The 14,335-nt window shown below is 35.7% G+C and overlaps 1 protein-coding gene across 1 annotated transcript in view; it reads right to left on the minus strand.

Moving 5' to 3' along the window:
• MED13 (mediator complex subunit 13) overlaps nucleotides 1-14,335 on the minus strand; it is an 88,001-nt gene that overhangs the window by 36,958 nt on the left and 36,708 nt on the right. The window contains exons 9-10 of the mRNA XM_008149494.3: nucleotides 10,365-11,048; nucleotides 825-1,038 (exon numbers count right to left, since the gene is read on the minus strand). Coding sequence (XP_008147716.1) covers nucleotides 825-1,038; nucleotides 10,365-11,048 — 898 coding nt within the window. The remainder of the gene's footprint in view (nucleotides 1-824; nucleotides 1,039-10,364; nucleotides 11,049-14,335) is intronic.

A 14,335-nucleotide genomic window follows, 5' to 3' on the forward strand; every position in this document is an offset into this window, starting at 1 on the left:
CTTAACTTAGGGTGGAGTGTACACACAATACAATAAACATATGATGTATTATAGAACTGTACCCCTAAAACCTATATTATTAACTAATGTCACCCTAATAAATTCAATAAAAAGAAATAACGTAACAAAGTACATATTCTTTGTATAGTATCTACAGCCTTCCCAGCCACTACTGTTTTCATATTTACAAAAAGACAACATTTCAAGTATCTAGCACATAGTAAACATATTATTGTATTAAACAGATAACTGAATTCTTTTCATAATTTTACACTTTCAATTTTTGTATTTTGTATTTAAGGCAAAAGACATATATAGCAGGGTTAGCTTGTGCTTAAAAGATCCTCAAATATTTGATATTTAACCTTTTAATCAAATAAATATTTCTATGTCCTATACTTCATTAATATAACATTTTACTTTTAGGGACACTGTAAGTTCTTGGCTCACATATTTTAAAAAATGTATTTTATAAACTCAGTGATATGTATTCTATTGTATTTCTGAAAACTGATTAATTCACTGATGGCATATTTTAACTCGGTATTAAAATAGTTCATCTACCTAAATGTCCTGATTTTAGTTAAGTTAATGTTCTCCTTCTCCAATCCAAAAACTTTTATAACAAACAAAAAAGATCTTTTCATGACAGAAGGCAGCTATAATTTAAAATAGGTGCCTGATTTACCTATTTTAAAAAATGTTTTTCTAAGTTAAAATGATGAATCTATTCTATTTTAAAAGAAAAAAATGAGAGGTATGGTACTATATGCAGTGCTACAAGTCATCAGAGACCCTTTGGTATATACTTTGATTTATCTTACCTTTTGTTTTTTCCCAGCTTCTCTCTCATTATTTTGTCTATCTTTCTTATCAGGAAAAAGAAATTCCTCATCTCCTTCAACAAATGCATATGGATCAATTTTAGGTTCTTTTTCTGCATCAGATACTATTGCTGAAAGATACTGATTTTTAATTTGATATCGCTGTACTAATTCATCAGAAACTTTTAAAGGTTTCTTACATTGCACCATTAACCTGCATTTAAAAAAAATTAGAAAATTAATTATATTTATTCTCCATAAAAGCACAAAAAACTTGCAAAACAACTTCACTATTATAAAGTTTTTACAGTTAGAGGTGATCTAGACTGCAAGCCTTCCTTTTACAAATGAAGAAACTGAGGCATAGAAAGGTTATGTGATCTACTGACATCTCATATTTAGCAATAAAGAAATGGAGCTAAAATTCAAGTCTCCTATCCTTATGTTGTTTTCACCAAAATATGTTTTTTGGCAATCCACTCAGTTCCCAAGTTCTCAAGCACATTAACCTGACCAAATCCATTCACTTAAAGGAACTTTTAAATCTAACCTATTCCAGGACAGGCACTCTCAAATTATGGGGTATATAATGAGACAAGACTTTACTTACACAATTTATACATTTACACAACGAAGTGATTATCCTTTTCCTATTGCCATAGTAGATATATTTTAAGTTAAAAAATTGTAAAGGCCTGATTTGTGTTTCATGAAAATAACATTATTAGATTGTTAATTCTGGCAAGATGTTTTACAATAGCAGGTGAAGAAGTTTCAGAGCAAGTACTTCAGAGGTGTTTTTCTAATGACATTGGAAAAATCAGTTTTTATAGTCTCAGTCTTCTGGTTCCACATGGAGACAGATAAGCATATTTCTCTGCACTCTCCTAAAATAATTAATAAAATGACGAAGGATGACAGAACAACAGTGAAGTTGGAAAGATGAGAACTAGTGGAAAATAACAGAACTGAGAAAACTAAACTCTAAGGCTAAGAGAGGGAAGGTACAACAAGCTGACCTGCACCACAGAACCCTGGAAGGCATCAGTTTTATATCTCTGAACACCAGGGTGCTTGGTGAGTGTGAATACAGAATGATTCTTGGCTTGTTAAGACCCTTTTAGACTCCCAAATTCATGTTCTCTATGGCTTGCAAAGCTGAGATTCCCATGCTGCCAGGACAGTGGCAGCCAGGCTTCTAAGTCAAATCATGCTCAAAATCCGGCAATGACTCTTTTCCTCTGAGTAAAAACCAAAATCCCTATAAAATCCTGCATGATCTTTGTCCTCTTTTTCTCTCTAACTTCATCTTCTATTCTACTCCCTCTCTCACTCATTCTGCTTCCATTCGCTTCCTTGATGTTCCTTAAACAGGCCAGACATACTCCTGGCTATTCTCTTTGTTTGGAACATTCTTCCTCCAAATATCCACCTGGCCAACTACACCTTCCTTCAAGCCCTTGTTGAAATATCACTTTTTCTAGGAGATCTTATTTAAACCTGCAATATGCCCAACTGCCTCAATACGCACCCCCCTTAGCCTGCTCCTTTTTCCCTCCATGGCACTGACTTTTAACATACTATAATTTATAGTTGACTGTCACTCCCACTAGAATATAAGCTCCTAAATCCCGGGGAGCTTTCTTTGTCCACTTAATTATCCCAAATGCCTGGCATGTAATAGGTGCTCAATAAATATTTGCTAAATAAATATATGAATTCTAGAAGCCACAGAAGTTGTGTTTGCATTAATAATTCTAAATTTTGAAGTAAAGCATCTTTATTTGTTAGAAAGTGATATTGCTGCCACTGCCTATCTGTCCTGAGTATTAAGATAAAAAATTGTTAAGAGAGGTAAGATTTGGGAGCCATGAAGGTATTTTCTAGCTTACAAATTCTTTGACATGAGTTATCACATTGTACTAACTTATTCACCAATATCCAGCACTATAAACACTCTATATACTATAAACTAAGGTTAAAATAGAGCCATCAATAGAATAACTGATAGGATATTTGATAGTTCATTTAGAAAATGTCATTGTTATTTCCAATATGCCCCTGATTTCCCCCCACAAATTCCAAGTCTATAAAAATTTTCTTCCATGGCAACATAGTACTATAACACAACTGTCATGGCAGATATGCTTTACAATTAATCATTAGAATCGTTCTGTTCTATGAGTGAGTATTTATTTCTTAAGAGTTACTTTGTACTTCACTGTATTAGATCCTAAAAAATTGTTTGCTGAGTTATCTATCAGATACTAACATAAATCTTTTCAAGACAGTATTTCTATCTAATTGACATGTATTTTCTTATTTAATACTTAAAAGACCTCATATGATAGGAAATGCAGGGTATGCTCTCTGACTTTGATGTAGAAATTATGGAAATGGTTTGCTAAAAAAAAAAAAAAAGAAGAAATGGTTTGCTAAGGTCACAGAGTTAGGACTGGAAAGATTTTAAGTATGCATACTCAAATAACTATTCATAGGGAAAAGGTATAAAAACACCCCTCCACCACCACCACCACCACCACCACCACCACCCTGAAAGACACTACTATTCTGTCTAGAGGTAAAACAGTTTTTCATAATAAGTGCCCTCTGGCAGAAGCATTAAAAACTGCCACACTGTTTACATAGGTAGTTGTTAAACTAGTGTGCAGCGATATTAAAAGGACCAATCCTACTGCACAGGGCTCTACTAAAAATAAAAATGAGTAAACCAAATGCAATACCTAAAGACAACTTTTTCTTATTTTATTGAATTGGTTCTAACAGACAGTGGGATATGCAAAGAATTTAAATGTAATCAGTAATATCAAGAGTACCAAATCACAATAGATTTAAAATATAAATTATTTACATTACATATCCTTCTATATTTAATAATAGATATAAAAATTATGACTTTTAAGAGATGCCCGATTAAAAAATCAAGTTATCATTTAGTCACTATCCAATTATATAGTATACAAATACTTCTGTGAAAAAGAACAACACCTCTCCTTTTCTAAAAGAAATTTTCACATACAGCCAAATATAAAACTACAGATATAATTTCAATCAGATATATAGCTAAATACAGCCAAACTGGAAGAGGATTAAATACAGCCACGAACAGGAAGCTTTGCAAAGTCCAAAGCAAATTGAAATTACTTTTATATTGTTCATTCATTTTATCTCCTTCCTTTTACTAAGACAACAGTAACACACTATCCTAAAATGTAGAGAATTTAGCATGGCTTATAGTAGCACATGTTTTTATGTCTTATTCAATAAGAATTCTTCTGGACAAGGTATGACAATATTTTAGGATTAACAATTATAGAAGGAAATAAGTCACAGAAGGAAATGTTTAGGCACAAATTAATTTATAATAAATCTCAAAAATCCTTTTATTTTTTTTAGTGGTACCTTTTCCAGTACCATCTCCAATATTCAGAATCAATTCTTTATCTGAGTCAAGCTACCTGTCAAAAAATATAGCTTTAATGCATTAAGATATCAAATTAGGAAGACTTAATTAAAAGAAAAGATTTAGACTACAGTAAATCAAAACAAGTTTATTTCATCATTGACTTCTATGAAACAAAATAATTAGAAACTATCTTTTAGCAATCAAATAATGCATTCTATAATTATACACATACAATATAAATCTAGTGTATCACTAATACAACATAGGAGCTAGTTCTATCGATGAACATTATTGTTAAGATATCCTGATGCAGCCTTACTACCAAACAAGACATGTAAGAACTATGCCCAAGTACAGTTCTTTCTTTGTTCAGGGTTTAGAAAGGTTTCCCTCTGAATTAGATTAGTAGACTACTTTAAGTCAGCACAAATTCTACTAAAACTAGTACTAAACCTTGAATAAAGATATTAAAAAACAACTGTAATTGTTTTTTTTGTCAGAAATTATGTTACCTTTAAAACTTATAAGGTCTTAAGCCACTATTCTGGAATAGATGCTATCATTAACTAGTAGAGAAACTCCAAGTCTCATTTTTCATGACACACCAAACTACTAAGCAGCACCCTATAGGCTATCCATACCAAACTGCATAATACTTCTGAATCTCTATAAATGGAATTAAATTATTCCCACTCTGGCTCTGTATTGTTACTGTATCTTATATATACCTCTATCAAATAACTTAATGTTACTGTCCATTATACTACAATTTCATTTACAGCCAGGACTAAATTTATTTTATACCCCAACTGTGCTTTATAGCATCTTGCATATTAGAGAAACTTCAGTTTTTCAAAATTGATAAAGTATATCTTTGAGGAATATAAATTTAAAAGGGAAGATAATCTTCCTAAAAAGAAAGAGTGTAAGAGTTGCAACAACCCTCTTAACTTCATTAAAATTAACTGCTATTCATTTAAATACACTTTCAAAACTCAAAATATAGAAATAGATAACAGAAATTTATAATAGATAATATGAATATTCAAAGTTTATTTATATAAAATAAACTGGGCTTCTGAATAGATAACTCTATGACTAGAAAAGTGATATTACATCAATGGAATGCTTCTATAAAGAATTTAAGGTTATTTAAATGCCATCAAGAAAGCATAATCATAATTCATAGATTTTTAATGACAAACATCCAATTTTATCAACTGGCTTTGCCATATCTATAAGGAGATGCTGATTCTCATAAAATCCTATCTCAAGTAATATATTAGCAGGCACCTGAAATAGTTATTCCAACATGACGCTTTAACATTTTATTTATTTTTAAATATATTTTTATTGATTTTAGAGATAGAGGAAGGGAGAAACATCGATTGGCTGCTTCCTGCACACCCTCTACTGGGGATGGAGCCCACAGCCTGGCATGTGCCCTGACCAGGAATTGAACCGGGCGACCTTCTGATACATGGGACAATGGTCAAGCAACTGAACCACACCAGCCAGGGCCCAAAAAGATACTTTTAACTATGGGGAAAAAACTTTTGTTTTAACATAATACAAGCACTGAAGACAATATCGGTATTTTACTGTAGTTTGTGGGAAGAGGAAGACAGACCAAAATAGTATGGGGAATCTCTGTAGTGAAACTAATCAATAAACATTTTTGGTCCACCTAATTTAATAACTTATTCTAGAGTTCAAAGTTCTCTAATAAGTTATTCATGACACTGAAGCACCTCAATACTATTAACATTTAGGCTAGATAATTCTTTGTTGTGGGGGACTCTCCTATACGCTGTAGCATACTTAGCAACAGCATTGGCCCCTACCACCAGATGCCAGTAATACACCCCCAGTGTGACAACCAAAAATGTTCCCAGACATTGCCAAATGTCCCCTGGCGTATGAGTGGGTGGGGATAAGAAATTGTCCCAACTGAGAACTACTTCCATAGAATAACTTTAGGAAAATGGCAGATTCATTCAGATAATTAAAACATAAAATAAAAAACTTCTGCCCTGGCTGAGTAGCTCAGTTGGTTAGAGCTGCACATGCTGATACGCCTAGGTTGCGGGTTCAATCCCTGGTCAGGGCACATACATGAGTCAACAAATGAATGCATAAATAAGTGGAATAACAAATCGATGTTTCTCTCTCCCCCTCTCCCGACCCCTCTCTTTCTAAAAATCAGTAAGTAAAAAATGTTTTTTAAAAAAATCAAAAAACTTCTAACCCACCAAGTATAGAATATTATATTCCATAAATGTTTCTAAGTTCATATAGCAGCTAAACTTCTGATGGTTGATTTCTTGTGATATTTACCATATTCTAATCTGCTACAACAATACAAAAACAAGGATTCTATCTAAAAGTGAATCATGGCATAAAACATATTTTAGTAGTATAACCAAAACAATACTCACATGAGACATAGAATTTAAAAAAACCTTTTATTCAATCTTTTCTTTCTTTTTATGAGGCAGAAAAAATGGTGACTAGGAACAAGTAGAAGCATGTTTTTCCCTTAATTTATACCATTCTATTCTGTGAGCTACTGTTCTACACTATGCTTCTCATTCTTATTCAGTGAGAAAAATGCCAAGGAATTTCAAAACAGATTCTAAGGTTAAGCTGTATTAACTTCTCAGAGACCTTCATTTCACTTATAGATGCCCATGCACACAAGCAGCCAATACACTTATTTGGCTAATACAGTATGGATAGAATTCTTGGAATTTATAAATATAATGTGCCCTCACTCTTTAAAGTTTTTAAAGCTGAAAATATTCATGCCACTACATTTTAACATATACTAAATAATATAACCTAGAAGAAAAAGAAATTTTAAAATCTTTAAGTAATCGATGGCCATACTGTCATTTCACTCATTCAAACTTTTGTTGATTGTCTACCAGGTACCTAAGATTGCTCTAGTGTGTGTGTATTTATTTAGGCTGGAGAAACACACACTAAACCAGACACAATCCTTGCCCTCATAGAGCTTACATTCTAATAGGGAAAAGACCATTAGAAAATGCGTAATATAATTTCAGATAATGCTACATATAGGGAGAAAATGAAAATTGTACAGGATAGGCAGTGATCTGGGGAGTGAGCAGAGGTCATAGTTTAGATAGAATGTCAGGGAAATACCTCCTGAAAAGGTAACTTTTAAGCAGGACTTAATAAGAAAGCTGTTCTCCAAGTCCCTCCGCCCCCCTCTCCCCCGCCGCCGCCTCGGTCTATAATGCAATTCTGAAGGCCATAAGAAATGAGCTTGGCTTTTGAAAGGCATGGCAAGAAAGCTGGTGTGGCTAAATCGTAAAGCAAATAGGAGAGTAGTAAAAATGAAGAACTAGCTAGGCAGGACACTGTGTAGAATCTTACAAATAAGGAAAAAGAGTTTGGATTTTATTCCACATATAAAGGGAAACTACTGAAAGGTTTTAAGCAAATGAGTAATGTAATATTTAATTTACAATGATCACTCTGCTGTGTACAAAATAAATGTAAAGAAGTACAGAAATAAGAAGACAAACAGTAGTTTCAGACAAGAGTTGAGGCTAGCTTAGACTTTTATATTCATCCAGCACAGATAATTTAAGAACTTTTCAGGCTTGTTTCCAAGCCATCATTTGCTTTCATGAGACCTGTTGACTAACTACTAAAATTAAATAAGCTAGCTGTCTTCCATGATCATAAGGGCATCCTGAAGTCGCTCAATTTCAAATACAGATTAATTTTAACTTTTAAAAAATTATACTAGAAAACTTTTAAGATTCAAAGTGCTAGATGAAAAACACAAAAATAACAAAAAAGAAAAAAACTACAAAGTGACAAAAAAAGCACACAGGTTTGTCTACTGAAATAATAATCAAGGTATTTTTTCTAGCAGTAGGGATAAATAAGATGAGACTATAAGTGGACCAGACATTTTACTTAGTTTCAGTGAAGCTCAAAAATTAATATAACACAGCAGAGAAAGTTCACGCCCAAGAATGTATAAGAGGCTATGGGCAAACTATATAAACAGTAGAGCCAAACTGCTCAGACAACCAGAGAAAATCTGGATTTATATCTCTAGACAGAAATTAAAACTAAGAGCTGAAAAATGGAAGAATAAGAAAGGTTCATCTTATGAGAAAAATGAGCCCAGCTGGCATGGCTCAGTGGCTGAGCATAGATCTATGAACCACGAGGTTGCAGTTCAATTCCCCATCAGGCACATGCCCAGGTTGGGTTGTAAGCTCAATCCCCAGTATGAGGCATGCAGGAGGCAGATCAATGATTCTCTGTCATCATTGATGTTTCTATCCTCTCTGAAATTCCTAATAAAAATATATTAAAAGAGGAAGAAAAATGAATAAACTACGTGGTGAAGATCTAAGATCTGGCATCCTCTTCATTCTGGAATTTTAGGTACAAGGCCTCCCTTCCAAAACATCCCTTACTCCATTATCATAAAGCAAAGTGTCTGGAACTGATACACAGTATATACTAAAATACTTACTGAATGAATAAGCAAGGCCTGCCAATTAACAAGGCTCTGCATATATACACAAAATTTTCGATCAGCATCTCTATGCCCTCATTCTAAAATGTGAAGAAACAATAAACATAAGAAATATGGCAGCAATGATAAAGACGACGACCAAAATAAGGCAGGTAATTCTAACGGGGAAAAAATTACAGGGCATTAAACATGAAGAGGATGCTATTAACAAAAAAGTTTACGGGGGTGGAGTGGGGAGGGGGGAACACATGAAAAATAAATATTACAACTTCAAGAAAGGGCTAGGAGAAATCCCCTCAAAATATAGAGGGGCAAAAAGCTAGAAAATGATAGAAAATATAGAAATTATTCATATATATCTGAACCTTTATATCTGAATTATAAAGGTTCCACAGAAAGTGAGGAGGGGGAGGGGAACTGAGAGAAAATCCAAGAAAAAGAGACCTTTCCAGTGGCAAGACTAAAAAAAGAAGAAGACAGACTTCAAATTGAACCAACCCTCCTCAAATGCCCATTGTAAGAACTAAACAAAAGATCACTATACCTACACATATTCTTGAGCAATTTCAAAAAGTCTACAGATAAAAATCCAAAAGACTTACGGGACAGACAAGTGTAATAGATATGTCAGATACAAAGTGGACAAAGAAGGCTAACCATAGAACGGAGGAAGACAGCTGTAGCACATCTAACTAATATAAGATTAGTAGCCAGAATATGCGAAGAATACATCAGTGGAATGGACTAAGAAATATGAGGTACAGGTAATTCACAGAAGAGGTAACCTAAATATCCAATAAACATTTTAAATAATGCTTAACTTCACTAGAAATCTGGAAAACACATATTAAAACAATAAGATGTCATTCTGAATACAGATTAGCCAAAGTATAAGTGTCATAATACCAAATACTGAGGGAAATGTAAAAAATAGCCATTCTCATATTCTGCTGGTTGATGAGAGTGTAAACTGGTATAATTTGAAAAAGCAATCTGGCAACAATTCTTAAATATGGAAATATCCCAAGGACCAGCAATTTCACTTTAAAATGTATTCCTAGAGAAATTTTTATACAAGTGTACAAGGAAATGTATACATAAAGTTCACTGCTACATCCTTTGTAATTCTGAAAATAACCAACATATCCATCTTGAAGAGAGTAGATGGCAAATTCAAAACAAAGAAATACTATAGAGCAATTAAAATGAATTAAATAGAGCTACATGTATAAAAACACATATAGAAATAAAAACTACCAAATTCAGGAAATAGGAGGAAGAATGGAGGAAGAAAGACAGTACACAAGAGTTCTAATTATATGAAAAATCCTTAAGCTGGTTGATCTAACAACTTAAATCTTTAAGTTGGTTGATGGATAAATGTTAATATTTTCTCCACTTTTTTGTGATTAAAGGATTTTATAATCAAGAGGTTCCCTTTGGACAGAACGTAGTAAAAATAATACTCAAAGGATTTATTATTGAAAATCCTACCCTGAAACCAATTCTGGAGTCCTAATATTAAGAACTTACATCATTTTTTCACCCTTAGATTATAATAGTGACTATTAAAAAAAATACATACTCTGTAACTGATGTTACACTTTCCTGTCCAAAAGGTCCAACTGGATCATCCTTGAATTTATCACTTGGAAGTTGAGGTGGTAAAAACTCTACATCTTTTTTCTTTGGGACCTTGTAATACTTCCAGACTATATTAGCTTCATCTTCTTCCAAATTTACTGCTGCACCAACATATATTGTAGGTTCTACAGCTTCCTGGAATTGAGCTGGGAAAGCCTGGGATAAACTGTCTATCCTATCTTCCATTAGTTTAGAAGGAACCAAGGGATCCGGTGTTGGCATTTGATAAAAATGTTGACTTTGAGGAGTTGAAGGTGTTTTAGTCACTCCTTCATCAGCCACATCACATGGGTGGGGACTAAGTGGGGGTGGTTGAGGTGAATTTGCCATTTCAGTGCCATGTATCTGAGAAGTCTTTGCTACATCATTAGTTCGGATGTTTGAAAATCTCGCTTGACTGTCTGGAGCAGATATCACAAGTCTTTGGCTGGCTGAATCTGTGTCCATGACAACATCATCACTAATAGATACACGATGGTGAAAAGGAGTCAGGGGGCGTTTCTGTGGTTTTTCACTCTTTTCTTGCTTTTCATTGGTCTTGTGCTTGGCAAGTACTTGTTGTTGTTGACTTAAAGATAATGCCTGTCCTTGTTGTCCAGAATTTCTTTGTTTAAGATTTTTGTGCCTGAAAAGAAAGGTTTAATATTTATAGTATCACATTATATCAAATATACAAGTTAACACTAAACACTTCAGATATTTGTTTTTCACATACAATCCTAAAGTAAAATGATATGAAATTTACATGGGAAAAATACTTTGTCCAGTGACCTAAAACAAAGAGCATGCAGAGTCATAAAAGTCAATTCTCTCATGCTCATTTAATAGCTATGTGACCAGATAGTCAAAGATGGTTTGCCTTATATAATCTAAATATCTTAGTATCTGAATAAACAAAGATTCTACTTATTTTAAGATATAAAAATAAAAAAGGTTCTGAAATTTATTCATTTATGAATGTACCTGATATTTCACAGTTAGTACTTATAAATTAATGGCTTAGCTGAGCTCAGTCATCCTCTATAATTCTACAGTAACTGGCTAGAAAACATATTTTACTGAATTGAAGTTAGAACAGTCTGGATAGTGCTAAAAATGACTGATTAATGGGCCCCACATTATACCAACTTTTCTTCTCCCAAAGCTTAGCACTACAGAAAGAATCAGCTGACTGGAAAAAGAGAAAATTCCTAAAAGAAAATTTTCTTCATACTGTGAAACATTTCTAAACTGAAGGACTTAAAAACTATATATCTAAAAATCTACTAATTTTGTTCAGTTTAATATTTCTTTCAGTGTAGTAAAAATACTGTGCACTTTGAGATTTCAAGGTCAACTGATATTGATGTATATAAAAATATTTTTTAGCCCTGGCCTGTTTGGCTGTGATTAGAGCATGGACCTAAGGGTCTCAGGTTCGATTCTAATCAAGGGCACGTACCAGGTTTGAGCCCCGGCTAAAGTCAGGGCGCATGTGGGAAGCAACCAATCTATGTGTCTCTCTCACATTGATGCCTGTCTATTTTGTCTGCCTGCCTGCCTGTCTATCTCTCTCCCCTGCACCTTCCTCCCTTCCACACTTTCTAAAAGAAAATGAATAAATAAAATATCCTAGAGGATTAACAAAAAAAATATTTTTAAAATAAAAAGAACTAGGAAAATGTGGAGGAATATAGATTTTAAAGCATTCAGTATTTATTAGGTCGTTTTAGTTTGCTTTTAAAATTTATTATATTAATTGTTTTGTTATATCAGAGATAACCAGAAAGTTATTAAAAAGCAGTGACAGGCACTTTTTTTTTCTTTTTAAGAACCCTCTCTATTAAGGGAATGTGCTGAGACACCCTTTTGTATAAAGCCCTCCCATGCACCTTTGTGTGAATGAGAGGAGGGAAAAACCTGAAAAGTTACCAAGGAAAAGTATAGTTATGTCAAAAGATCACAGGAGAAATACACTACTACCCTCATACCAAAATCAAAGACATTATAAAAGTAAGAAATCACAAAACAGTATCTCTCAAGAACACAGATATGAATCATTAACAAAATATTGGCAGTCATCCTATATAATAAAAGCTTAATATGCTAAGTGTCCGGTCGTCTGGTTGTCCAACCAATCAAAACGTAATATGCTAATGATATGCTAAGACCATTCAATTACTTGCTATGATGTGCACTGACCACCAGGGGGCAGTCGACCGGTCAACCAGTCACTATGACGGGCACTGAGCACCAGTAGGTTAGCTTGCTGCTGGGGTCTGACCAATTGGGACTGAGTGAGATGGGCCGGACACACCCTGGAGCCCTCCCACGATCCCTTCCCGGCTGGCCAACCTCCTGTTCCCTCCCCGGCCCCGATCATGCACTGGTGGGGTCCTTTGGCCTGGCCTGCACCCTCTCGCAATCTGGGACCCCTCGGGGGATGTCAGAGAATCAGTTTCAGCCCGATCCCACAGGCCAGGCTGAGGGATCCCACTGGTGCACGAATTCGGGCACCGGGCCTCTAGTTAATACAGAAAAGGATAACATATCATGACCAAATGGGATCTGTCCTATAATCATATCTACCTAATAAAAGTGTAATATGCTAATTGACCATACCTTCACGATGCCCACCAGCCAATCAGGAGTGAGTATGCAAATTAACCCAACAAACAATCAGGAGTATGCAAATTAACCCAACAAAGATGGTGGGTTAATTTGCATACACAGATCCCCGGCCGCTCTGGGCCTCTGAGCAGCATAGGAAGACAGAAAGGCGGCTCCGGCCAGAGCGAAGGCGGTAAAAGGAAGGCCCATTCTGGCACAAATCTTCGTGCATCGGGCTTCTAGTTCCTAAATAATAAAAGACTAATATGCAAATAGACCAAATGGTGGAACAACTGGTTGCTATGACGTGCGCTGACCACCAGAGGGCAAGTGCGGAACATGGTGGGCATTGGCTGTGGCCGGATGGTGGAGTAGGTGAGCGAGGGTGCCAGACCAAGGCGGGGGGGGCGCTGGTCGCTGTCATCAGGGCAAGCCTCTTAAATAAAAAAACTAGGAAAATGTGGAGGAATATAGATTTTAAGGCATTCAGTATTACTGAAAATTCTTTGCTCCTGTGCGCCATGGTCCCACCCGGCGCTCCCACCTGCTGCCAGCACCGCAGCCACTGTTCGTACCCACTGCTCGCACCAGCTCTGTTTGCACCTGCAGGCAGTGCCGGAGCTGCAGCTCGCACCCACTACCCGTGCCTGGCGCCAGTTCCGATCACTTGGCGCCATCAGCCGGTGTGAGCGGTGGCTGCCAGTCCTTATCACCCTTGCAGGCTTCTCTACCTCCCCCTGCTCCTGAGGGGCGATTGGGGCTGCAGCCACCGCTCCCACCCGCTGCTGGCGCCGGCCCCACTCGCATCGCTGCTGGTGCCGCTCTGTGCGGTCTGTGGATGTGAGAGGGCCAGTGCTGTCAGCACATGGAGGCAGTGGTGGCGGCAGCTGGGCTGCTGGCAAACAGGGGATCAGGGCCCTGGTGGGAGGGGCCAGGTGGGGGAGTGGAGAATGGGCCGAGACCCACCCCTCAGCCTCACGGCCCACAGTTCCTTTCAAGGTACACTAATTCGTGCACTGGGCCCCAAGTGAAAGGTATAACTTCAAAAGATAAAAGTCAATATTATCACATTAGCAGAATAAAAGAGAAAACCATATAATTATTTCAATACACATAGGAAAACATAGGACAAAATTCAACACATATTCATTTAAAAAAAAAGATTGAGCAAGCAAGGAATAGAACTTAATCTGATCAAGGACATCTATGAGAAAAGCTACATCTAATATCATTCTTTTATTTCTCCCCTAAGACTGGGAACAAAACAAGAATATTAACTTTTTTTTTAATCCTCACCCATCATATGTTATATTGATTTGAGAC

Source organism: Eptesicus fuscus, chromosome 20 (genome assembly GCF_027574615.1).
Source record: "Eptesicus fuscus isolate TK198812 chromosome 20, DD_ASM_mEF_20220401, whole genome shotgun sequence".
Taxonomy (NCBI): domain Eukaryota; kingdom Metazoa; phylum Chordata; class Mammalia; order Chiroptera; family Vespertilionidae; genus Eptesicus; species Eptesicus fuscus.